A 24,068-nucleotide genomic window follows, 5' to 3' on the forward strand; every position below is an offset into this window, starting at 1 on the left:
GCTAGTCCTCTCAAGGGCCATACCATAAGAGAATCGAGCTGGGTCTTCGTGGGAGATCGGTCCCTGCTGAAGAAGGTCCTTATATGGCGGTAGAGGATTCCCCGTCAATAGTCTTCACATGTCCGCATACCATGGTCTTCTTGGCCAATCCAGGGCGACTAGTAGGACTAGTCCCCTGTGGTGCTCTATCTTGTGGATGACCTTGCCCAGTAGTGGCCAGGGTGGGAAGGCATACAGGAGGCTTTCCTCTGACCAGTTCTGGACGACAGCATTGATTCCCTGAGATTGTGGTTCTCGTCTGCGGCTGAAGAATCTGGGGACCCGGGCATTGTGACATGTTGCTAGTAGGTACATGGCTGGGAGACCCCATCGATTTACTATCAGCTGGAAGGCTGTCTGCCAGCGACCATTTCCCAGGGTCTAGACTTTCTCTGCTGAAGTAGTCCGCAGAAATGTTGTCTTTTCCTGCGATGTGGGAGGCCGAAATCCCTTGTAGATTTATTTCTGCCCACTCAATGAGGGGGTCTATTTCCAGAGACACCTGCTGGCTCTTGGTTCCTCCCTGGTGGTTGATGTAGGCAACGGTCGTTGCGTTGTCAGACATGACTGACGGATTTGTCTCGGAGTCTGTGGATGAATCGTAGGCAGGCTAGTCTGACCGCTTGAGCTTCCAGGCAGTTTATGTTCCATCCCGCTTCTTCCTTGTTCCATTGTCCTTGGGCCGTCAGTTCCTGACAGTGGGCTCCCCACCCTCGCAGGCTTGCGTCCGTGGCGAGCAAGATCCACTTCGGTGCAGATAGGTTTACGCCTCTGCCTAGGTGTTCTTCCTGTAGCCACCATTGAAGCTGCTCCCGAACCTCTCTCGTTGGTGGAGGCAATTGAGTAGCTCTGAGACACTGGGTTCCATCGTGACAGTAGGGAACGTCGTAGCGGCTGCATATGGGCCCTTGCCCACGGAACAACTTCCACAGTTGATGTCATGAGGCCAAGGACTTGAAGGTAGTCCCATACCCTTGGGGTGGACCGAGGTCCACAGTTTTTGTAATTGACCCATCAGCTTCCTTCTCCATGGTGGGGGAAGGTATGCCTTATTCTGTTTGGTATTGAACCAGACTCCCAGGTATTCTAGTGACTGGGAGGGCTGTAGACAGCGCTTGGCTGTGTTCATGACCCACCTGAGCTCTTCTAGCAGATTCTTGACTCTGGTGGTCGCATGGCGACTCTCCTCTGGAGACTATGCCCAGATCAGCCAATCGTCCAAATAAGGATGTACCAGGACTCCTCCTTTCCTCAGTGCTGCCGCCACTACCATCATAATTTTGGTGAAGGTTCTGGGAGCGGTGGCTAGTCCGAAGGGTAGCACCCTGAATTGATAATGATGGCCCAGTATCGCAAATCGCAGGAAGCGCTGGTGATGCTGATGGACTGGGATGTGAAGGTAGGCTTCGGATAGGTCCAGGGAGGATAGGAATTCTCCTGATTGTATCGCCATTGTGACGGAGTGTAGGAGTTCCTTGTGGAAATGTGATACCTTCCGGTAACGGTCGATGGCCTTGAGGTCCAGGATGGGCAGGAATGTTTCTTCTTTCCTGCGAACAATAAAATAGATGGAATAGCGGCCAGTATTTTGTTGAGACGTGGGCACCGTAGCTATTGCCTTCAGGCTGAGTAGTCTTGCTAGTGTGGTTTCTACTGCCAGCCTCTTGGAGTGGGAGTGGCAAGGTGATCTCACAAATTTGTCTGGGGGGTTGATTTGGAATTCCAGAGAGTACCCCTCTCGAATGATAGTTAGGAACCACTTGTCCGAAGTTATCTCGACCCATCTTTGGTAGAAGAGGGCAAGTCTGCCCCCTATGTCTTCTTCCTGTGGATGGGTCTGCATCTTCTCATTGTGGGGTAAGGCCAGGGCCTGCCCCTGAGCTTGCTCCTCTCTTACTGTGCCTGTTCCGAAAGGACTGACACCTTCCTGAAGGACGACGTGCTTGGGACTGTGTATTCTTGTAAGGTTTAAAGAGCTGCAATCCTCTACTCTTGGTTCTTCTGGGGGAGGAGCGCTATGTTCTTTTGTTCCTGTCTTCAGGTAATCTGGGTACTGGAGATTCACCCCATTTGTTGGCTAATTTCTCCAGTTTGCTCCCGAACAGGAGGGATCCTTTAAAAGGCATTTTTGTGGTGTTCGGTTTGGAAGTCGCGTCAGCCGACCAATTTCGGAGCCATAATTGTCTTCTTGCCACCACTGAGGCGGCGACAACCCTGGATGAGGTGCGCACAAGGTCCGAGGTAGTATCAGTGAGGAAGGAGACCGCAGGCTCTATCGCTTCTCTGGGCGTGGTTACATCTCTGGCGAGGATCAAACAGGAACGTGCCACTAATGCGCAGCAGGAAGCAATTTGTAGCGTCATTGCTGATACATCAAAGGATTGCTTAAGGATGGCTTCCAGCCTTCTATCCTGGGCGTCCTTCAGTGCCGCGCCTCCCTCCACTGGGAACGTAGTGTGTTTTGAGACTGCACAGATCATAGCATCCACTTTGGGGAAACATAGAAGTTCCTTAGCCGTGGGTTCCAGCGGGTATAGGGCTTCTAGTGCCCGCCCCCCCTTTGAAAGTGGCCTCTGGAGCATTCCATTCCAGGTCAATCAGTTCCTTAATGGGCTCCAACATAGGAAAATAACATGAGGCCTTACGGAGGTAGACCAACATGGGATTCTTCTTTGGTTCCGCTGTGGGCTCCGTGCCTGGAAGACCCAGTGTCTTCAAAGTCTGGGACACTAGGGTTGGTAATTCGTCCTTGTGGAAGAATCTGAGCATGGTCTGGTATGGCTCCATCCCTAGGGGAATTTATCCTTCTTCCAGGGAGTCTTTTTTCGTCTTCTGAGGTATCTGGATCCCCATCAGAGAGGCTCTTGGTTAGGAGAGGCATGTCTTGAGAAGCCTGGGAGGTGCCGGGAAGGGCTTGTGCTTCCGGCAGGGTTTGAGTCAGGTGGGCAGCAGGGGTTGGTTGTGCCTGGACAAAGGTTTGCAGCCCTTTGAAAAATTCCACCCAGGAGAAGGTTCCTGAGTCCATGTTGATCCCAGGAGGAGTTGTAGTGGTAGCCCCGGAGGAATTTTCCTGTGGGGGCGCAGAGTTGGAAATACTTCGGTCCGGGATGCCATCATCAGTGGTTTTGGATCCCTCTCCTGGCTGTAGAGGATCTTGATTTGGTTCTTCTTGATTCTGTTTGCACTGTTGGCACAGGAGGGATTTCAATCCAGGCTGTGCGGCTCTTAAGTGGCAGGCTGGGCAAAGGAAGGGGCCCTTGGCTTTGTTGGATGGCAGTGCCATTGTTTGTGCATGTGTAGGGCTTAAAACCCGCCCGTGCGTGGAGGTTGTGAGCGGATGCGCAGAAGTTATGCACGCGAAGTGCACACAAGTTGTGCGCGCGGGCAACGGAGTTTGTGTGCACAGCACAGTTATGCGCGCTGCTGTGTGCGTCACTGTGCGCACACCCCGTAGGTAAGTGTTTAAGTTAGGTGCTTCGGGCCTCCGGCCTGCCCCATGTGTGCCGCTGGTTGAGGGGGGGGGGAAATGGTGCAGACAACCCCAAAGGCAAGATCGCGACACCCCCCCCCCCCCCCCCCCGGAGGGTCTCCATGTGTGTGGATCCTCGTACCGAATCGGGGTCTGCCCAAGGAGGGCTGCTCAACCCGATTTTAAAGCCTCGTCGGAAGAAGGACGGTACGGCTATTCGAGCCTTGGAGACCGGAGATTTAGAAGCAAAGGTTTCTACTTTACCTGGTCTCGGCGCTTACCGGTCGCGTGCCAGGCAGTCTCCAGCTGTGGGGGTGGGGTGGGGGAAGAGGGAAATACCTTCACTGCTGCGCTCGAATCTGCACCCCTTGCCTTTCAGCCACCCTGGGGGCTAAGTCCACTCCGGGATTCAGCCGTCGGACCAAGGCTCACCTCTGAGGGATATCGAGAATCACCTCAGGAAAGTCTCGACTGGGGGGAGGGACCGTTAAGCACGTTGCACAGGTATATGTAGGCTGACGTCAGCTTTGAAATCTGACTCAGTCTCCCATCTGCTATCAGGAGAGCACAATACCCATTGGTCCTGAGTCCATCTGGCTACACGCTAGGAAAATCTGTATTAGTTTTAGGACTATCCTTGGGATATTTTTAATGCAGGACTCTAAGAATCATAGCAATGTGATTTTCTAAAGTGCAGTAAGGGCTTGGGATTCTGAGAAGTCAGGGAGAAATCACAGCTACACTAACTCCTGTGAAAAAAAGTCTGGGTACTAATTAGACCAGAGTAGGCAAACTCTGCCCTCTGGTGATTGGTTAGCGGTACTGCAGCCTCAGAGGACAGCCTCAAACATAAGAAGGAAGAGGATCGCAGGACCTAAAATGTTGCTCTCAGAAATACACTATGGAAGACTTATCATCACTGCAGCCGGGTAATCCATTCTGCATAATTTTTAACAGATTATAGATATCTTATAAAAAAGAAAAGCCTGCCTTCGATCCTTTTCCGCCTGCAAGAGAGGGAAGAGGGCAACACGGGTCTCCAGGTCCTCAATTTGGAGGCGCCTATGAGCAAAGCAGAACAAAGGCTGTGTCAGAATGAGAGCTTGTACTGAGGAATGTGGGGGCAACTCTGCAAGCTTCAAATGACACACCTCCGCTCCCTATTCCATGCAAATATTCTCCAGTATCCAAAGAATGACACGCCAATACCAATTGCAAACATGCTGTAACCTGCAAAGGGGAGAGAGAGAAAAAAAAAACAAAAAACCAAAACAAGTGAGAGTTCAGGATACACCAACTCCACCAAGCCCGAACCTAAACGTCACCCCAGAGCATCCCATAACTCAAGCAGGAACATACTGGAGATAGAGCATTCACATCAAATCTTCCTATATACACATGACTATTCTATATTACTGATCCGGACAACAGAGTATAAAGCATCCTAGAAATAACTTCCCTTTACAATCTAATACGATATATAGAAAAATTGGTTCTTACCTGCTAATTTTCATTCCTATAGTACCACGGATCAGTCCAGACTGCTGGGTTTTGCCTCCCTTCCAGTAGATGGAGACAGAGAAAAACTTCGAGAGTGCCCTCTCTTAACCTGGTGAGCCACCTGCTGCTCCTCAGTATTTGTTCATACCAAAGCATAAATCACTTTATAGATAAAATACTCATGAATTAACCTAATCTCTATCCCCCCAAACGAGCAGAGGGTGAAAACAGAGAACTTTGAAAAAGAAACGACCAAAAAAAACAGGCCGTAAACGAATAGGACAGATCTATACCTCTCTTCAGGAAAAATATTATAATAACATAGATCGGGGATCCAAGATGGCGTCGGAGCAGTAGGTGGTGCGAGAACGAGCTCCCGATATTTTTTTTGAATTTCCTGAAGAATGCCGCACACAAAGAGGAAGGGCAGGGTCAGGGTAGAGACCCCGACAGCCCCGGCCCTTGCACCCTCACAACCATTGATCGGGAATTTCTTCTCGCCGACTAATGTGAGTTCCCCGGGAGAAGTGCCCGATGTCGGCGTCAGTGCAGAGCAAAATCTGACGCTGCAGGGCCTTAACATCTCCCTAAGCCCCGGGGCTCCCTCGAAGCCCTTACCTCCTTCATTCGCTCATACTCCGGTTTCGGATCTTGGAGCGCGACCAAAGATGTCGGCGCCTCGCGACCCCATCGGGGGGAATCCGAGAGAAATGGAAGCGGATAAGAAGTTCGGGGAAGGGGAAACCCCCCAGACTTCTACACCGGAGGAGTCTAAGGACCGGGCCGCGGCCTCGAGTGAGAGGCAGGAACGTCGCCTGAAGGAAACAGTGAGTCAAAATATTTCAAGCGATATGCACAGGCCTGTAACACTGGAGAATATTTGGGCTGTCCTATTGGAAGTTAAAGGATCAGTTGAGAACTTAAACACCACAATATTAGAGACACAGAATCGAATTTCCCAAATTGACCCTGTTGTTACTGAGCAGAAAGAAAAATTGCAATGTTTGGAAAATCGGGTAACACAAATAGAAAAAGTTCAAGTTAGCTTGATACACGGAGAAACAGCAAATGCACGAAGAATCGAAGTACTGGAAAATCAAGCTAGATATAATAATTTGAGAGTTCTTAACTTCCCAAGTGTGAAGTTAATATCATCATATGAACTATATAAAAAATATTTGATGGAAGTGTTGATGCTAACCCTTGAGGAGATACCAGCAATTGCAAAGATTTTCCTTGTTGTTCAAGGGAAATCAGAAAGTGAAGTTCAAAACAAAAGTAGTGCACAGCAACAACAGGAATTAAATGATATTACAGCTTTTTTAGAACAAAGCATGACTGAACAAATTGAACATCATGGGACTCTGTGTGTAAAGTTTGTAAATGCTACAGACAGGGACAAGATTTTGAAATTGTCCCTCAGAAATAGGAGTAAGCTATTTCTCGGTCAAAAAATATGGACATATCCCGACATAACGAAGTATACACAATCACGTAGGAAGAAATTTCTTCAACTGAGCCAAGAGGCAAAAAACCTCGGGGCACAGATTATGCTATATTATCCATGTAAATGTGTAATCAAGTATCAAAATGATAGGTTTGTGTTTTTAGAACCGCTTGAATTACGAAAATTTATTGATGCAAAATTACCTATCACTGAAACCTTATCTAGGGATTTAGAAAGCACTATGTAACCTACTGAGTTTTCTTGCTTAATGTTTTCTACCAAATTTGCTCATTTTATTTCTGTCTTGGATCCCCAATTTCCTTATAACGGGGGTTTTGCCTCTTTAATTTGGTTGTATAAGGACAATATGATACGGAATGTATAATGTATAATATTTTCCTCTTATTTTTTTCTTTCTTGCAAGAATTATTGCCGTATTATACGAATTATAAAACTATGTTATTACCTGTAATATTTTCACTAATACCTAATCTATGACAAGCGGACATTGCTGTTTAAGTTTGTTTAAAAGCATTAATAAATATAAATTTAAAAAAAAAAAAAAAATATATAATAACATAGATCATTTCGAGCGGATACTTCTTCTACACCCTTCAACCCATTATTGGGCGGGTGTCTGGACTGATTCGTGGTACTACAGGAACGAAAATTAGCAGGTAAGAACCAATTTTTCTTTCCCTGTACGTACCCGGATCAGTCCAGACTGCTGGGATGTAGCCAAGCTTCTTCTAAACAGGGTGGGACTGCGAGAGTCCAGCTCGAACAACACTGACTCCAAAATGGAAAGCCTCCGCTTGCTGTACATCTAACCTGTAGTGTCGAGCAAAAGTGTACAAGACGACTTCCAGGTAGCTGCCCTGCAGATTTCCTGTGGGGAGACCAATTGGCATTTCACCCAGGAAGCCGCCTGTGCTCGAGTGGAATGAGCTTTCAGTCCTTCTGGAACCTAGCGACCCCGACAGATTATTATTATTATTATTTTTAATTTTTATATACCGAAGTTCTTGTGGGAATTACAAATCACTCCGGTTTACATAAAACGATGAACTGCCCAACAGCGGATGGGGGCTTTACATAGAACTGTAGAACATAAGGAAAAATAAAACCGGATGTCAATTTAACATAGTAATAATAAATCTAATATAATATGTATATACAATTTAACTATTTAACGTAGTAGAGATGACCTGTCAAATCTACCATATAGATACAATAAGAATAATATAGTGAACTTATGGATTCAAAAATTGATTGAGCAGTTGTGGAGTCCTGATAGTAGGAATCGGTGAGGTGTCGATAATTTAGGGATACCAAGTATTTAGGAAGTCCTCCTGACTAAGTATCATTGAGAATCTGGGAAGGCTTGTTGGAAAAGCCAGGTCTTCAGTCTTTTTTTGAACTCTTGATGACTGGGTTCTAGTCTTAGATCTGGGGGGAGAGCGTTCCACTGGTGGGGTCCAGCTGAAGATAATGCTCGTTTGCTCAATGCTGATTTTACTTGTGGGACATGCAGTGTTCCTTTGTATGCGCTTCTAATTGGTCTAGAAGATGTATGCGGTTGAAGTTGAGTGCTTAGCATGATAGGAGCCAGATTGTATATTGCTTTGTGTACTATTGTGAGTATCTTATAGAGTATCCTATGTTTGATGGGAAGCCAATGTAAGTTACGAAGGATTGGGGTGATATGGTCTTTTTTGTTAGAACTTGTGAGGATTCTAGCAGCGGAATTCTGTACCATCTGTAATGGTTTGATGGTGTTGAAGGGTAGACCTAGCAGAAGGGAGTTGCAATAGTCGAGCTTTGATAGTATGATGGATTGCAGTACGAGCCTGAAGTCCGAGAAGTAGAGGAGGGGTTTAAGTTTTTTGAGGACTTGCAGTTTGTAAAAGCAGTCCTTAGTGGTAGTGTTTACGAACTTTTTTAGGTTTAGATGGTTGTCTAGCCAGGCTCCAAGGTCTCTGACGTCGGGTGAGAACTTGCTATTTGAGTTCGGAGGAGAGAGGTTTGATGAGATTGTAAGGGGATCCTGGGAGACAATGAGCATTTCGGTTTTATTGTCATTCAATATTAGGTTGAGGTTTGAGAGAATGTTTTTAATCGGCTGTAGGCATTCGTTCCAGTATGTGATGGTTTTTTGAAGGGATTCTGAAATCGGGAGAAGGATTTGTATGTCATCTGCATAGAGGAAGTGTGTAAGCTTGAGGTTTGAGAGTAGGTGGCAGAGAGGGAGGAGGTAGATATTGAAGAGGGTGGGTGAAAGTGAGGAACCTTGTGGGACTCCTAGATCTGTGAGGACTGGATGCGATTCTTTGTTGTTTATTCTAACTTTGTAGAATCTGTTGCTTAAGAAGGACTGGAACCATCTTAGAGCTGTGCCTTTGATCCCTATATTGGCAAGTTGGTCTATAAGTATCGTGTGTTTTACCGTGTCAAACGCAGCAGAAAGATCAAGAAGAACAAGCAGGTACGATTGTTTTTTCTCCAGGTTAACGAGGATGGTGTCAGTGAGAGATAGTAATAGAGATTCGGTGTTTAGGCGTTTTCGGAAACCATATTGAGCCGGGGATAGAATATTATGATCTTCCAGATATTCTGACAGTTGCTTGTTGACAATTTTCTCCATCAGTTTGGCAATGAGTGGTAAGTTAGCGATAGGTCGAAAGTTAGCTGGGTCCGATGGAGAGGCGTTTGGTTTTTTTAGTAGTGGTTTGAGGATTGCCAATTTTAACTGGTTGGGAACTAGACCTTGAGAAAGGGATGAGTTAATAATTTCTGCAATTGGTTTTGAGATGGTGTTTGGTATGGCTTTGAGGAGATTTGTTGGTAATGGGTCTGATGGGTGGGAGGATGGTTTGAGTTTCTTGAGTGTATTTTCTATCTCCAGTGAAGAAGTGAGCTCGAATGAATCCAGGCATGTGTTTTGTTGTGGCAGGGCTGTTAGTTGGTATATTTGGGTGGAGCTGTTGGTTGTGATTGAATGTGTAAGGTTGGTGATTTTTGTCTTAAAGTAGTCGGCGAGTTAGTTTGCTTTGTTGAGAGCTTGGTTGTCTGGGATGGTGGGAGGAGATGGTTTGATTAGAGAGGAGACGTATGAGAAAAGAGCCTTTGAGTCGAAAATGAAGTTGTGGATTTTTTTTGCGTAGAATTCTCTCTTTGTTTTAAAGATAGTATTCCTGTAAGTGTTGAGGAGGGCTTTGTAGATGGCATGTGTCGAAGTGGTTGGGTTTTTTCTCCAGCTTTGTTCATTTTTTCTTAGCGATTGCTTTAGTGATTTAAGTTCTGGGGTAAACCAGGGTTTTCTATTGTCTAATGTGGGTTGTATGGTTTTGGTTGAAGTTGGGCAGATTTGATCTGCGATTTTATTGTTGATAGTGATCCATGAGGTGGATGCAGTTATTGCGTCTGTAAGGTCTAGTTGGTTTAGTGCTTCGGACATCTTTTCGCTGAGTGTGTCTGGAGAGCATGGTTTCCTGAAGTGGATGGTGGATTTGGTAGCGACTTGAGGTGGTGGGTTGTTGATCTTAAGGGTTGTGTGGATGACTCTGTGGTCAGACCATGGAACTGGAGAACAAGTGGGGTTGGTGTGAATGGTAAAGGGTTCGTTAATGAAATAAGGTCCAAAGTATGGCCTGCCTTGTGGGTAGGACTGTTGATGATTTGCGTAAAGCCCAAATGGTTGAGTGAGGAGAGGACTGTTTGGCAGTTGATGGATTGTGTAGTAGCATCTACATGTAAATTAAAGTCTCCGAGGATTATTGCAGGTTTGTCAGTGATTATATGTTTGGCTATAAGTTCGATCAGCGGTGAGGGATCCAATTCTAAGGTTCCTGGTGGGGCGTAAACTAATGCTAGTTGGATTTGTTCTGATTTAAAGAGGGAGAATTCTATTTTGGTGGAGGTGTTCGTAAGTTGTAAAGTTATATTTAGACCTTTTTTTGCTGCAAGGAGGAGTCCTCCACCTCTTTTTTTGGGCCTGGGGACAGAGAATAGGTCATAAGATTGCATGGGAAGCTGATTTATGAGTACAGTATCTGTGTGTTTTAGCCATGTCTCTGTGATAGCACAGATATCTGGGTTAACTTCTATGAGATAGTCACTGAGGATGTCCATTTTTTTGGTAAGAGACTGTGCGTTGAATAGGGTTAAGGTAAACAGAGAGAGTCCTAGGAATTGCGTAATTGGAGATATCATTATTGGTATAATCCTTTGTTGTCGTGCAATGTGATGTATTGTAGGTTTTGTGTGCTTTCTGAGTTTGTGCCAAATTTTGGGTATGGTGTAGAGGTGCATTATTGTGGCTTAATTGGTTGTGAAAATGTTGCAGTATTGGAGATACTGCAATAGGTATAGGGGAGACTTGATGAATGCTGGAGAGACTGGATGATTGCTGTATGCTGGAGAGTCTGGATGATTGCTGGAGAGTCTGGATGATTGCTGGAGAGACTAGGTGATTGCTGGAGAGACTGGATGATTGCTGGAGAGACTGGATGATTGCTGGATGCTGTATGCTGGAGAGACTGGGTGATTGCTGGAGAGTCTGGATGATTGCTGGAGAGTCTGGATGATTGCTGGAGAGACTAGGTGATTGCTGGAGAGACTGGATGATTGCTGGAGAGACTGGATGATTGCTGGATACTGTATGCTGGAGAGACTGGATGATTGCTGGAGAGACTGGATGATTGCTGGAGAGACTGGATGATTGCTGGAGAGACTGGATGATTGCTGGATGCTGTATGCTGGAGAGTCTGGGTGATTGCTGGAGAGACTGGGTGATTGCTGGAGAGACTGGGTGATTGCTGGATGCTGTATGCTGGAGAGTCTGGATGATTGCTGGAGAGACTGGGTGATTGCTGGATGCTGTATGCTGGAGAGTCTGGATGATTGCTGGAGAGTCTGGATGATTGCTGGAGAGACTGGATGATTGCTGGATGCTGTATGCTGGAGAGACTGGGTGATTGCTGGAGAGACTGGATGATTGCTGGATGCTGTATGCTGGAGAGTCTGGATGATTGCTGGATGCTGGAGAGTCTGGATGATTGCTGGATGCTGTAGAGTCTGGATGATTGCTGGAGAGACTGGATGATTGCTGGATGCTGTATGCTGGAGAGTCTGGATGATTGCTGGAGAGACTGGATGATTGCTGGAGAGTCTGGGTGATTGCTGGATGCTGTATGCTGGAGAGACTGGGTGATTGCTGGAGAGACTGGATGATTGCTGGAGAGACTGGATGATTGCTGGATGCTGTATGCTGGAGAGACTGGGTGATTGCTGGAGAGACTGGATGATTGCTGGATGCTGTATGCTGGAGAGTCTGGATGATTGCTGGAGAGACTGGATGATTGCTGGATGCTGTATGCTGGAGAGTCTGGATGATTGCTGGAGAGACTGGATGATTGCTGGAGAGTCTGGATGATTGCTGGAGAGACTGGATGATTGCTGGAGAGACTGGATGATTGCTGGAGAGACTGGATGATTGCTGGATGCTGGGGAGTCTGGAGGAGTGTTGATATATATGCTGATGCAATCGCTTCCTGTAACCAACGAGCAATAGTGGCCTTAGATGCCATCTGACCTTTCTTAGGGTCATGCCATAAGACAAAAAGATGATCCGACACCTGGAAACCATTGGTAGCCTCTAAATAGTGTAGCAAAGCACGTCTAACATCTAGACGCTTCAACTCCCTAGAATGAGGATCAGACAAATCCACATCCGTAAATGCTGGAAGCTCCACTGACTGATTCAAGTGAAAAGCGGAGACCACTTTTGGCAAAAAGGATGGGATCGCTCGCAGCGAAATACCTGACTCCGAGATACATAGAAAAGGTTCCCTACAGGACAGAGCCTGAAGTTCCGACACCCTCCTGGCCAAACAGATCGCCACCAAAAAGCCACCTTAAGCGTAAGGTCTTTCAAGGTAGCTTTTCCAATAGACTCAAGGGGTGCTTCACACAAAACCCGGAGAACCAAGTTCAAATTCCAGGAAGGACATATCTGCCGGGTCGGCGGCTGCAGATGCTTTATTCCGCGAAGAAAAAACACGTGACATCCGGATAAGCTGCCAGAGAAGATCCCTGGATCCGGCCCCATGGACAGCCTAACGCGGAAATCTGGGCTTTGAGGGAATTGAAGACTGAAGACCATCTTGTAGAAAAGAAAGGATGAAAGAAACCGAAGCATTCCGAGGAGCCACCCTCCGTGACTCACACCAAGACCTCAAAAACCTTCCATACACTGACATAGGCCAGGGAGGTAGAAGTCTTCTGAGCCTGCAGTAGAGTGGAGATTACCTCCTCCCAATATCCTTTCTTTAGCAGTCTATGTCTTTCAAAAGCCAGGCCGCAAGACAAAAGCGAGCTGCCTGATCGAAAAATATTGGACCTTGTCGGAGACGATTCGATAGATGACCCAACCTCAGGGGTTCCTCCACCGACAGATTCACAAGATCCGCGAACTAAGGACGACGTGGCCACTCCAGAGCCACGAGAATGACTCGGCCCGGATGAATCTCGATCCTTCTTAATACTTTTCCCACCAGAGGCCACGGAGGGAACACACACAGGAGCACGTTGTGCGGCCAGGGAACCACCAGAGCATCGACCCCCTTCTGTGCCGTAATCCCTTCTGCAACTGAAGAAGTGAGGTGCCTTGGTATTCGCGTGGGTCGCCATGAGATCCACGTAAGGCTCTCCCCACCGGCGGGATATCAGCTGCATGGCTTCGTCTGACAGCTCCTATTCTCCCAGGTCTAGCTGGTGGTGACTGAGGAAGTCCACCTGTATGTTGGACGCCCCCGCAATGTGTGAGGCCGCCAACATTTGAAGATGTTGTTCTGCCCAGGTCATCAAGAGATTCGCTTTGAGGGCCACCGGATGACTTCTTGTTCCGCCTTGCCAGTTGATATAGGCTACTATTGTTGCATTGTCCGACAGAACTGATGACGCAGAATGGGAAGAACACTCTCCAGAGCCAAGTGAACAGCCTGTGTCTCGAGACGATTGATTGACCATGACGCCTCTTCCGGCGACCACTGGCCCTGCACTGCCCGGTCCTGACACACTGCACCCTAACCGGAGAGGCTGGAATCGGTTGTGACCACCATCCAGCAAGGTATTTCCAGGTCCACACCCCGCTCCAAATGCTGCTGCACTAGTCACCATGAGAGACTGGACCGGGCCACATCTGTGAGCGGTAACGGGAGGAAGAACTCTTCCGATAAAGGAAGAACTCTTCCGATAAAGGAAGGGACAACAAGGCTGCTTGCAGAGGACTCATAGGTGCGAAAGTCCATGGGACCAACTCCAAAGTCGAAACCATGGAGCCAAGGACCTGCAAGTAATCGTAGACTCTGGGCATGGAAGCACACATTAGGGACTGTACTTGACCATGCAATTTGATGGTTCTGTCCCCTGAAAGAAAAACCTTGCCGACTTTCGTGTCAAACCGGGCTCCCAAAAACTCCAGAACCTGGGAGGGAACCAGATGGTTCTTGGCGAGGTTGACCACCCAACCCAAAGAATGGAGCCGGGCTAAGACCATCTCCACCGCTTGTGCACATAGGGTTGCCGATTTTGCCTGAATGAGCCTGTCGTCCAGATAAGGATGCACCAGAACTCCCTCCTTCCTCAGGAACGCCGCCACCACCATTACCTTGATGAATGTCCATGGTGCTGTGGCAAGGCCTGGAAGTGTTGACCCAGGATCATAAACCTGAGGAACTTCTGGTGGTCCCGACAGATGCCGATGTGAAGATAGACCTCTGTCAGGTCGAGGCACGCCAGGAACTCGCCCTTTCGCACTGCTGCGATGACGAGCAAAGCATCTCCATGCGGAAACGAGGTATCTTGAGGGCTACGTTGACCTTCTTCAAATCCAGGATAGGGCGAAAGATTCCCTCTTTCTTGGGGACGACGAAATAAATGGAGTAATAACCCTTACTCTGCTCCGCCAGAGGGACAGGTACAATAGTCCCCAGACTTTGGAGTCGCTCTAAGGTCTGGCGAACAGCCAACTCCTTTGCTGGGGAGCCGCACGGGGACATTAGAAACAGACTGTGGACCAGATAGGAAATTCTAACGCGCAGCTGTGTTCTATCACACTGAGAACCCACTGGTCCGAGGTGATATGGCCCCACTCCTGGAGAAAAAGAGAGACAGCCGCCCCCCTATTACAGGATCCATGGAGTGGGCTGGCCTCACTTCATTGTGAGGCCGTTTCCTGCGGCACCTTGACCCGCCCCGGGGAGTGCACCGCCCACGGTAAGCTGACGACCAGGACTGAAACCTCGGTGAGGTCTGCCTGTTGCCGCATTCTGAGCCCTGCTCTGACGAAAATGCTGTTGTCCACGAAAATGGTAGCGGGAAGAAGAGAACATTTTCTGCCCTCGTGGCTTGTCCTCCGGCAGCTTGTGTAGCTTATTTTCGCCTAAATTCTTGATCAGCTGCTCTAAATCATTCCCAAAAAGAAGCCTCCCCTTAAAGGGAAGAGCCCCCCAATTGAGACTTGGAAGAGACATCCGCCGACCAATTCCTCAGCCAAAGAAGTCTCCAGGCTGACGCTGCAGAAACCATTGTTTGTGAGGACGTGCGAAGGTGGTCAGAGAGGGCATCCGACCCATAGGCGACCACCACTTTCAAGTGCTCTGCTTGCTTTGCTTCCGTTGGCTCAAGATCTTTGGCACTCTGCAACTGCTGCACCCAGTGCAGCCTGCTCGAAGTATGTAGTTGCTGCAAACCGCAGCTCGAATGCCCAGGTAGCATTCAAGCTTGCGAACCTGTAGATCCTTTAGGGCCGCCGCACCCGCTTCAGGAATCATGGTTCGCTTGGTAATCGTGGAAACTGAAGCGTCCACTTTTGGAGTCCATAGTAACTCCAACACGTCCTCAGGCAAGGGGTACAGCTTGTCCATGGCCCGGCTAACCTTAAGACCCATTTCTGGGGAATTCCCACTCCCGTAGTATCATCTGCCGCAACATCTCGTGTAGAGGAAAGTATGTGCCGGACCCCGTAACCCGGCCACTGTGCCCGGACTGGGATCGGCAGGATGGTCCGCGATACCCAGTTCGGCCAAAACATAAGGAATTAACAGCGCCAGTTCATCCTTCTGAAACAGGTGGACCACCTTAGGGTCATCACCCTCCACCGGAGGGACCTGATCCGCCATGGCGCTGACATCTTGGTCAACCGAGGGATGGAGAGGGGCCATTGGCCCTGCCCCCTGGTCCGAGGCATTCGAAGAAGGCTTCAGGTCCACATCCTTCGGGGCCGAGGCCTGAACCCGGCGAATATGCATCGCTACGGGTGTCTTCCCTTCGGGGAACCTTGGGCGGAGGACTGGCGGGCCACCGAGGGGGAAAAAGGCCCCTCTTGTCATCCCCACTGGCCAGAAAGGCCTGATGCAGCACAGGCCCCATCGAGCTACCCTCCAAAGGGACAGAAAAATCATCAGGAAAGCCCCCACTCGCTCCCTGGGCCTTGAATCTGCTGGAGAGAGGACCGGAGGGAGATCCCCTCTCCCCAGCGCTCGGAGTTCAGCGGCGCGAAGTGTTCAAAATGGCCGCCGTTCCCATGCTGAGCGGGAACGAGTCCCCCGGGGCCTACCAATCAGCGAGCAGCCTTCCGGCGCTATGCTGCTGCGATTCCCCCGTCGCTGCACTTCCGGCGCTGTCCTCTCCTCCAGAGAGGCACCGGCTGCAAATATTGGATGCGGCTCAACTGGGGAGCCGTTCACTGCATCGGGTGCAGCAGCCCGTACACGGAATGGCCAGATCAAAAAGAAAAAACCACCGCGACACGTGCTGGCTAGCCCGGGGAATCATTCCACAAAAAAAAAAAAAAAAAATTAATTCAACTTCGGCTCTCGGCTGAAAAGAATAGAAATGCCTATCTGCCACCAAGGGGAAACCCCAAACAGGAACTCCCAGTGTCACTCTTCCTATGAATAAAGCTTTTTTTTTTTTTTTTTTTTTTAACTAAACTTTACTTTACTTGAAGAGTCTGGTATGGCAGTAGGGGAGCGAAGTGAGGGGGAGGGAACTGGACCCCAGCTATCACCGCACCGGCCGCAGTGGAAACAAAGTTCGGGGCTCCCAACCCCTGCTCGTCCGAAATATGCCTGCGACCAATCACCAAACTTTTTTTTTTCTTGCTTGGATCAGAACCGCAGGTTTGCACCACCTCCAACTGCTGGAGACAGAGAAATAATGAGGTGTCTCACCAGGTTAAAAGAGGGTGCTCTCGAGATTTTTCTCTGTCTCCATCTGCTGGAAGGGAGGCAAAACCCAGCAGTCTGGACTGATCCGGATACGTACAGAGAAGTTGGCTATAACAGATCAAGATACACTGTTGGCATGGAACACCTTTATCTACCTCCCTGTGATAATCAGGATATGACTTAATCCTCTCTGTATAAAGCAATACTTGCTTTAGCAGAGAAAGTATAAACGATCTCCTCTATAATACAAAAACATCATTTATGTAACATACTATAGCTTAAGATGTAATATAACAAGTAATTCACATATCTACATAACTCATGGTGGATATGTTCTGTATGGACGCAATGTTAAGGCACTCCCTCCTGCCTGCCTTAGACACATAGCTGAAATATCTTACTAAAGTGCAGAACACAGCCAGCCTGAAAAAATGGAGAAGTCACTTACCTGATAATTTCGTTTTCCTAGTGTGTGTAGACAGATGGACTCAGGACCAATCAGTATAGTGTACTCCTGATAGCAGTTGGGAGACGTCAGCCTACATATACCCGTGCAGGAAGCTTAGCTCTTCAGTATTCTCCTTGAAAAGCAATTGTGGATATATGTGTATTTTAAATAACTTGATTAACTTGGCTAACTTGGACTGGCTAAACTGATTTCCAATTGGAGACTGCCAGAGCACTCAACTGAAAAACGCAGACACCCGGCAACTATGAGTATCCTGAACTAGGGGTAATACCTGGCTTACCCATGCTTGTCTTGCTCTTGGGGATTGTCACCCGAGGTTTCCGGATTTTGGAGAGGCCGTGGGCGGGATGCTGAGTCTGTCTGTCTACACTAAAGAAAACGAAATTATCAGGTAAGTAATTTCTCCATTTCCTAGCGGGTGGGAGGCTGCCCGTGGCCCACTTAGTACTGCCCTTGCAAATGATGTGTTCTCCCGGGCCTGGACATCCAGGCAGTAGAACCTCGAGAAGGTGTGAACGGAGTACCACGTCACCGCCCGACAGATCTCGGCGGGTGACAGCATCTTGGTTTCTGCCCAGGACACTGCCTGCGCCCTTGTGGAATGGGCCTTGACTTGTAGAGGCGGAGGCTTCCCTGCCTCTACGTAGGCCGCCTTGATTACTTCTTTGATCCAGCGGGCTATGGTTGCCCACAAGGCCGCTTCCCCTTGTTTCTGCCCGCTTTGAAGGACGAATAGGTAGTCAGTCTTTCGTATGGATTCCGATCTTTCCAGGTATCGGACTAGGAGTCTGCTAACGTTAAGATGGCGAAGAAGGTGTGAGTCTGCAGAGTCTTATGTTCATCTGGAGATGGCAGCGAGATGGCCTGGTTTAGATGTAAATGAGAAACCATCTTCGGTAGGAAGGAGGGGACAGTGCGAAGCTGTATGGATCCCGGTGTGAATCTGAGGAACGGTTCCCGACAGGATAGTGCTTGAAGCTCGGAGATGCGATGGGCTGAACATATTGCCACTAGGAATGCAGTCTTCAAGATTAGGAGCCGTAGTGATAGACCGCGTGTAGGTCTGAAGGAAGTTCCCGCTAGGAAGTCTAATACTAGGTTGAGATTCCATAGGGGCACCGGCCACTTTAGTGGTGGTCGGATTTGCATGACCCCTCTCAGGAAATGGGAAACGTCAGGATGTGATGATAGACTGATGCCGTCCACTTTGGCTCTGAAGCAGGCCAGCGCGGTCACCTGAACCTTGAGGGAGTTGAGAGACAACCCCTTCTCTTAAAGCCGTCCTGCAGAAATTCCAGGATCATGGGGATTTTGACTGTTCGCGGAAGGATGTCGTGATCCTCATACCAGGCTTCGAATATTCTCCATATTCGTATGTAAGTTAGAGACGTGGAGAAATTGCATGCTCGGAGCAAGGTGTCAATCACAGCCTCAGAATATCCGCTCTTCTTCAGGCGAGTCCTCTCAATGGCCAGACGGTAAGAGAGAATCGAGTTGGGTCTTCGTGGAGGATCGGTCCTTGCCGGAGAAGGTCCCTGTGTGGAGGTAGGCACAGAGGGTTCCCCGCAAGAAGTCTTCGCATGTCTGCGTACCATGGCCTTCTTGGCCAGTACGATGCCACTAGAAGTACTAGCCCCCTGTGGTGTTCTATCTTGCAGATGATCCCGCCCAGTAGTGGCCATGGGGGAAAGGTATTGCCAGGTCTGGACGAGGGCGTCGATTCCCTGGGATTGCAGTTCTCGTCTGCGGCTGAAGAACTTGGGCGTTAGACTGGGTTGCCAGAAGATCCATGGCTAGAGTTCTCCAGCGGTTTACTATCAACTGGAAGGCTGTGGTCGACAGCATCCATTCTCCTGGGTCTAGACTCTCTCTCTGCTGAGGTAGTCCGTAGTGATGTTGTCTTTTCCTGACAATCCCTTGCAGGTTTGCTTCCGCCCATACCAATAGGGGATCTATTTCCAGGGACACCTATTGGCTTCTGGTTCCTCCCTGGCAGTTGATGTAGGCAACTGTTGTGGCATTGTCCGACATGACTGACAGATTCGCCCCAGGGTCTGTGACTGAATTGTAGGCAGGCTAGTCTGACTGCTCGGGCTTCCAGTCGGTTTATGTTCCATCCTGACTCTTCCTTGTCCCATTGCACCTGGGCTGTCAGTTCCTGGCAGTGGGCTCCCCACCTTTGCAGGTTCACATCCATGGTGAGCAAGATCCTGGTCGGTGGCGATAGTCTTACTCCCTTGCTCAGATGGTCTTCCTGTAGCCACCATTGGAGCTGGGTCCGAACCTCTGCCGGTAGCCGGAAGCGAATGGAGTAGTTCTGGGACATTGGGTTCCATCGTGACAGTAGGGAATGTTGTAGTGGGCGCATGTGGCCCTTGCCCATGGAACGACTTCTAGGGTTGATGTCACGAGACTGAGAACTTGGAGGTAGTCCCATACCTTGGGGCAAGCATAGTCCAACAGTTTTCGCAATTGTGCCATCAGTTTCCTTCTCCTTGTAGGGGGAAGAACAACCCTGGCTTGTTTGGTGTCGAACTGGACTCCCAGGTACTCTAGCGATTGGGAGAGCTGCAGGCAGCTCTTGGCTGTGTTGATGACCCACCCGAGATTCTGCAATAGATTCTTGACTCTGGTGGTCGCCTGGTGACTTTCCTCTGGAGATTTTGCCCCCATCAGTCAATCGTCCAGATACGGATGTACAAGGATTCCTTCTTTCCTCAGCGTCGCCGCCACTACCACCATGATTTTGGTGAACGTCCGAGGAGCAGAAGCTAGTCCGAAGGGAAGTGCCCAGAACTGGTAATGATGGTCCAGTATCGTGAAGCGTAGGAAGTGCTGATGGTCGTGGTGGACCGGGATGTGGAGATAGGCTTCGGATAGATCCAGTGAAGTCAGGAACTCTCCCGGTTGTACCACCCTTATTACTGAGCGTAGGGTTTCCATGCGGAAGTGCGGTACCCTCAGGTAGCGATTGACGGTCTTGAGGTCCAGGATGGGCCGGAACATTCCCTCCTTCTTGGGGACGATAATAGATGGAATAGTGACCAGTATTTTGCTGGTGCATGGGCACCGAGGTTATCGCCTTTAGGCTGAGTAGTTTTGTCAGTGTGGTTTCCACTGCTGTCCTCTTGGAGAGGGCGTGGCACGGTGATCTCACAAATTTGTCTGGAGCGATGCTGTGGAAGTCCATATAGTATCCCTCTCGAATGATGGCTAGGACCCACTTATCCAACATTATTTCGACCCATCTTTGGTAGAAGAGGGTAAATCTGGCCCCTATGGCTTCTTCCTGTGGATGGGTCTCTTGATTCTCATTGTGGGGTGTGGCCAGGGCCTGTAACTGAGTCGGCTCCCCTCTTGTGTCTGCTCCGAAAGGACTGGGCCCTGCCTGCAGGGCGAGGTGCTTGGTATGTGTTTTTGTACGGTCTAAAACGCTGGGCTCCTCTGCCCTTGGTTCTTCGGGGAGAGGAGCACTGGGTTCTTTTGTTCCTGTCCTCCGGTAAATGGGGTACTGGGGATTCGCCCCATTTGTTGGTTAACTTCTACAGTTCGCTTCCGAACAGGAGGGACCCTTTAAAAGGCATTCTCGTGAGCTTCGTCTTGGAAGTCGCGTCGGCTGACCAATTTCAGAGCCATAGTTGCCTTCTGGCTGCCACTATGGATGAGACGCCCCTGGCTGAGGTGTGCAGCAGATCAGAGGTCGCATCCATGAGGAAAGATATTGCCGGTTCTAATGTTTCGGCGGAAGTGGTTGCATCCCTGGAGAGGAGCAAGCAGGCACGTGTCACAACAGCCAGCAGGAAGTGATCTGCAGGGTCATTACTGCGACATCAAATGATTGTTTAGAGGATGGATTCCTGACATCTGTCCTGGGCATCCTTGAGTGCAGCTCCTCCTTTGACTGGGATGGTAGTGTGCTTAGAGATAGCACAGACCATGGGAACCCTAGGAGTCCTTTGGCTGTGGGTTCCAGGGGGTATAGGCCTGCAGCATTGGAAAATAGCATGAGGCCTGACAGAGACAGACAAAACTGGGTTCGTCTTTGGCTCCGCCGTGGTACTTGTGCCAGGAATGGCCAGCGTCTTCAGGCTCAGAGACACGAGATCTGGTAACTCGTCTTTGGAGAATTGCATTATGGTTTGATATGGTTCTATCCCTGGAGGGATTTCCCCTTCCTCCAGGGAGTCAGGCTCTTCCCCCGAGATGTCTGTGTTGCCTAGGGGGAGACTTTTGCCTGGCTGAGGCACTTCTCGGGGGGATGGGGGGGCGAGAGGGGCTTGGAAGGTCTTACCCTTCTGGTGGAGACTGTGGCTGTGTCGCAGGCGGTGCCAATTGCGCCTGGACAAAGGTTTGCAGCCCTTTGAAGAATTCCACCCAGGAAAAGGTCCCTGGGTCCATATTGAATGCAGTGGAGTTCCCCCGAGGTACCCATCTGTGGAGGGTCCGAGCTGGAGATACAGAGGTCCGGGGTACTATCATTGGTGGAGCTGGATTCCTCTACTGGCTGAGGGGAGCCTTGCTTCGGTTCCCCTAGAGTCTCTTCGCACTGCAGCCATAGGGCTGGGGCCACTTCGGGTTGCGCAGCGGGCTTGTCCCTTGGCTTTCTTGGCTGGTGGTGCCATGATTTGTGCACATGGAGAGGCTCAAAACTCATCTGTGTACATAGGTGCGCGCACCGGGAGACTTGGTTGTGTGCTCCGCTGAGGTACGTGGATGCCGGAAGATGTGCGTGCAGGCTGCTATTTGTGCGCTTAGCGGGAATGCGTGCGCCCAGCACCATTGCGCGTGCCGCAGTGCGCCCAGCACAGATGCGTGCACCACTGTGTGCACAAGTCGTTTGTGCGCCCGGCTCGCCGCTCTGTGCAAGGCTCAATTGAGCGGGCAATGCGGCGATCAAGGGGGGGATGGTGCCAACGACTATGCGAGCAAGATGGCGAACCCCCCCCCCCCCCCCGGAGGGCCTGCACGTGTGAGGACCCTCGCACCGGATCGGGTCTAGCCCAGACGGGGCTGCTCAACCAGATTTAACAGACGCCGGAAGGACGATCTGTGCCTCGGAGACTTTAAGAAAATTTTCTACCTCGTCTCGGCGCTTCCCGGTCTCGTACCGGGCGGTCTCCGGCTGCGGGGGGGGGGGGGGGGGGGAGGGGGGGGAGAGGGAAAATAACTTCACCGCCGCACTCAGGATCGCACCGGTTGCCTCTTAGCCACTCAGGGGCTAAGTCCATGCTGGGAACCGGCTACCAGACCGAGGCTTACCTCCGAGGGATCACGGAAATCACCTCAGGAATTCTCGACAAGTGGAGGGACCCTTAGGTATCACCGCAGGAGAAGCGGAGCTCGTCTTGTAGAGGTAAGGTTTTCTTTCTTCTTTGGTTTGGACTTTCTAACACTGTGCAAGTGTGTGTAGTGTCCCTAACTGCTTAGGAGACGGAGAAATACTGGAGAGCTAAGCTTCCTGCATGGGTATATGTAGGCTGACGTCAGATTGAAATCTGACTCTGTCTCCCAACTGCTATCAGGAATACACTATACCCATTGGTCCTGAGTCCATCTGCTACACGCTAGGAAATCTATTTTTCAAAAGGTTATGACAGTCTACAAATATTGGGAAAAGAACTGGCTGGTCCACAGCTGCCAGTCCAGTGGGCTTCACGATGGCTTCAGTGCTGGCAGCGATGCTACTACAGTTACGAGGCACGAGAGTGAGTGCAGGAGGCCGGAGAAGGGAAGGGACCCCTGGCGGCTGCTGCAGTGGTGCTGGTGAACAGAGGTACAGAGATAGAATTTAGAAGCCTTTTTTGTGTGTGTGTATATTCTAAAAATCCTCAGGACTTACACATCATATACTTCTGCCTCCACAACATCCTTTTCCCCATCCAGTTATTTGTGTAGGGGAGGGAGGCTGATAGGAGTACATGGTGAGTATATTTCTTCCCTGGTAAGTGCACACCCTCCCAATCTACCCTAGTGCAGCCCTTGCTTCACCCCATTCAGCTATAGTGCTCTCTTCTCATCTGCAAACCTTTCACTCTCTCCTTCTCCCCTCAGCCCCAAACTCTCCCTCCCTCCCAGATCTGAAGGGGGCTGAAAAAGACTACCTCCCCCCTCGCTCATGCACTTAGTTTCCTCCTCCAGTCATCCCAGCAGCCTCATCTTCTCTGCCCTCTCTCTCAACTCTCTAGCCCTCTTCCGCTGTCTCACTCTCCTCCCAAGCCTGGAAAGGGACTCATATCACCCCCCCCCCCACACACACACACACCATCACCACACATGCACACGCTTCCAGGACCCCAACTGGGGCCAAAAGCCACTGCCTCCTGCTCTGATCAGTGCCGAAGATGGGGGTGGCCACTTCTTCCTTCCAAGCTCTGATTGGGGTGAAGATGAAGATGCTTCTTCCTCCTGCGCTGAAGATGACAACGCCTGCTTCTCTCTGCCTGCCAGCAAAGAAAATGCATTTGCTCCAGGGGAGCGAAGTTTAGAATCCCTGCATCCTGTCATATATCAGTTATAACAGTTAGGTAATCCCGACAGCACTGTAGGATGGTTATTCTATACATTCTTCCATAGTGTGCACCCTTCTGCATAACACTGGAGAACACACCATGTTACCTACTTCCCATGTGATACTGGGGGAGGAACACTATGTTACACAGCACATTACACACTTCATGCTGTGGGAACGCTATGAATAGAAATTAAAAAAAACAAAACATTTGAACCTGCCTGTGAGATGCTTCTTAGAAATGCTCGGTGCTTCACATCACTGGGATCCATCAGGGAACCAATCGGTAGTGTACAAGAGTCAAGGTCCAAAAATCTGACACCAAGGACCCGTACGTTTTCCTTTTATAACTTATCATCACCACTAAAGTTTTCCGATGAAGCTAGAACCAGACTACCAAAACT

The 24,068-nt window shown here is 49.5% G+C and overlaps 1 protein-coding gene across 1 annotated transcript in view; it reads right to left on the reverse strand.

Annotated features, from left to right (window-relative positions):
• Nucleotides 1–24,068, reverse strand: part of NDUFA13 (NADH:ubiquinone oxidoreductase subunit A13) — a 41,382-nt gene that overhangs the window by 13,020 nt on the left and 4,294 nt on the right. The window contains exons 2-3 of the mRNA XM_029613813.1: nt 4,660–4,738; nt 4,499–4,570 (exon numbers count right to left, since the gene is read on the reverse strand). Of these exons, the coding sequence (XP_029469673.1) occupies nt 4,499–4,570; nt 4,660–4,738 (151 nt within the window). The remainder of the gene's footprint in view (nt 1–4,498; nt 4,571–4,659; nt 4,739–24,068) is intronic.

Source organism: Rhinatrema bivittatum, chromosome 8 (assembly GCF_901001135.1).
Source record: "Rhinatrema bivittatum chromosome 8, aRhiBiv1.1, whole genome shotgun sequence".
In the NCBI taxonomy this organism is placed as follows: Eukaryota; Metazoa; Chordata; class Amphibia; order Gymnophiona; family Rhinatrematidae; genus Rhinatrema; species Rhinatrema bivittatum.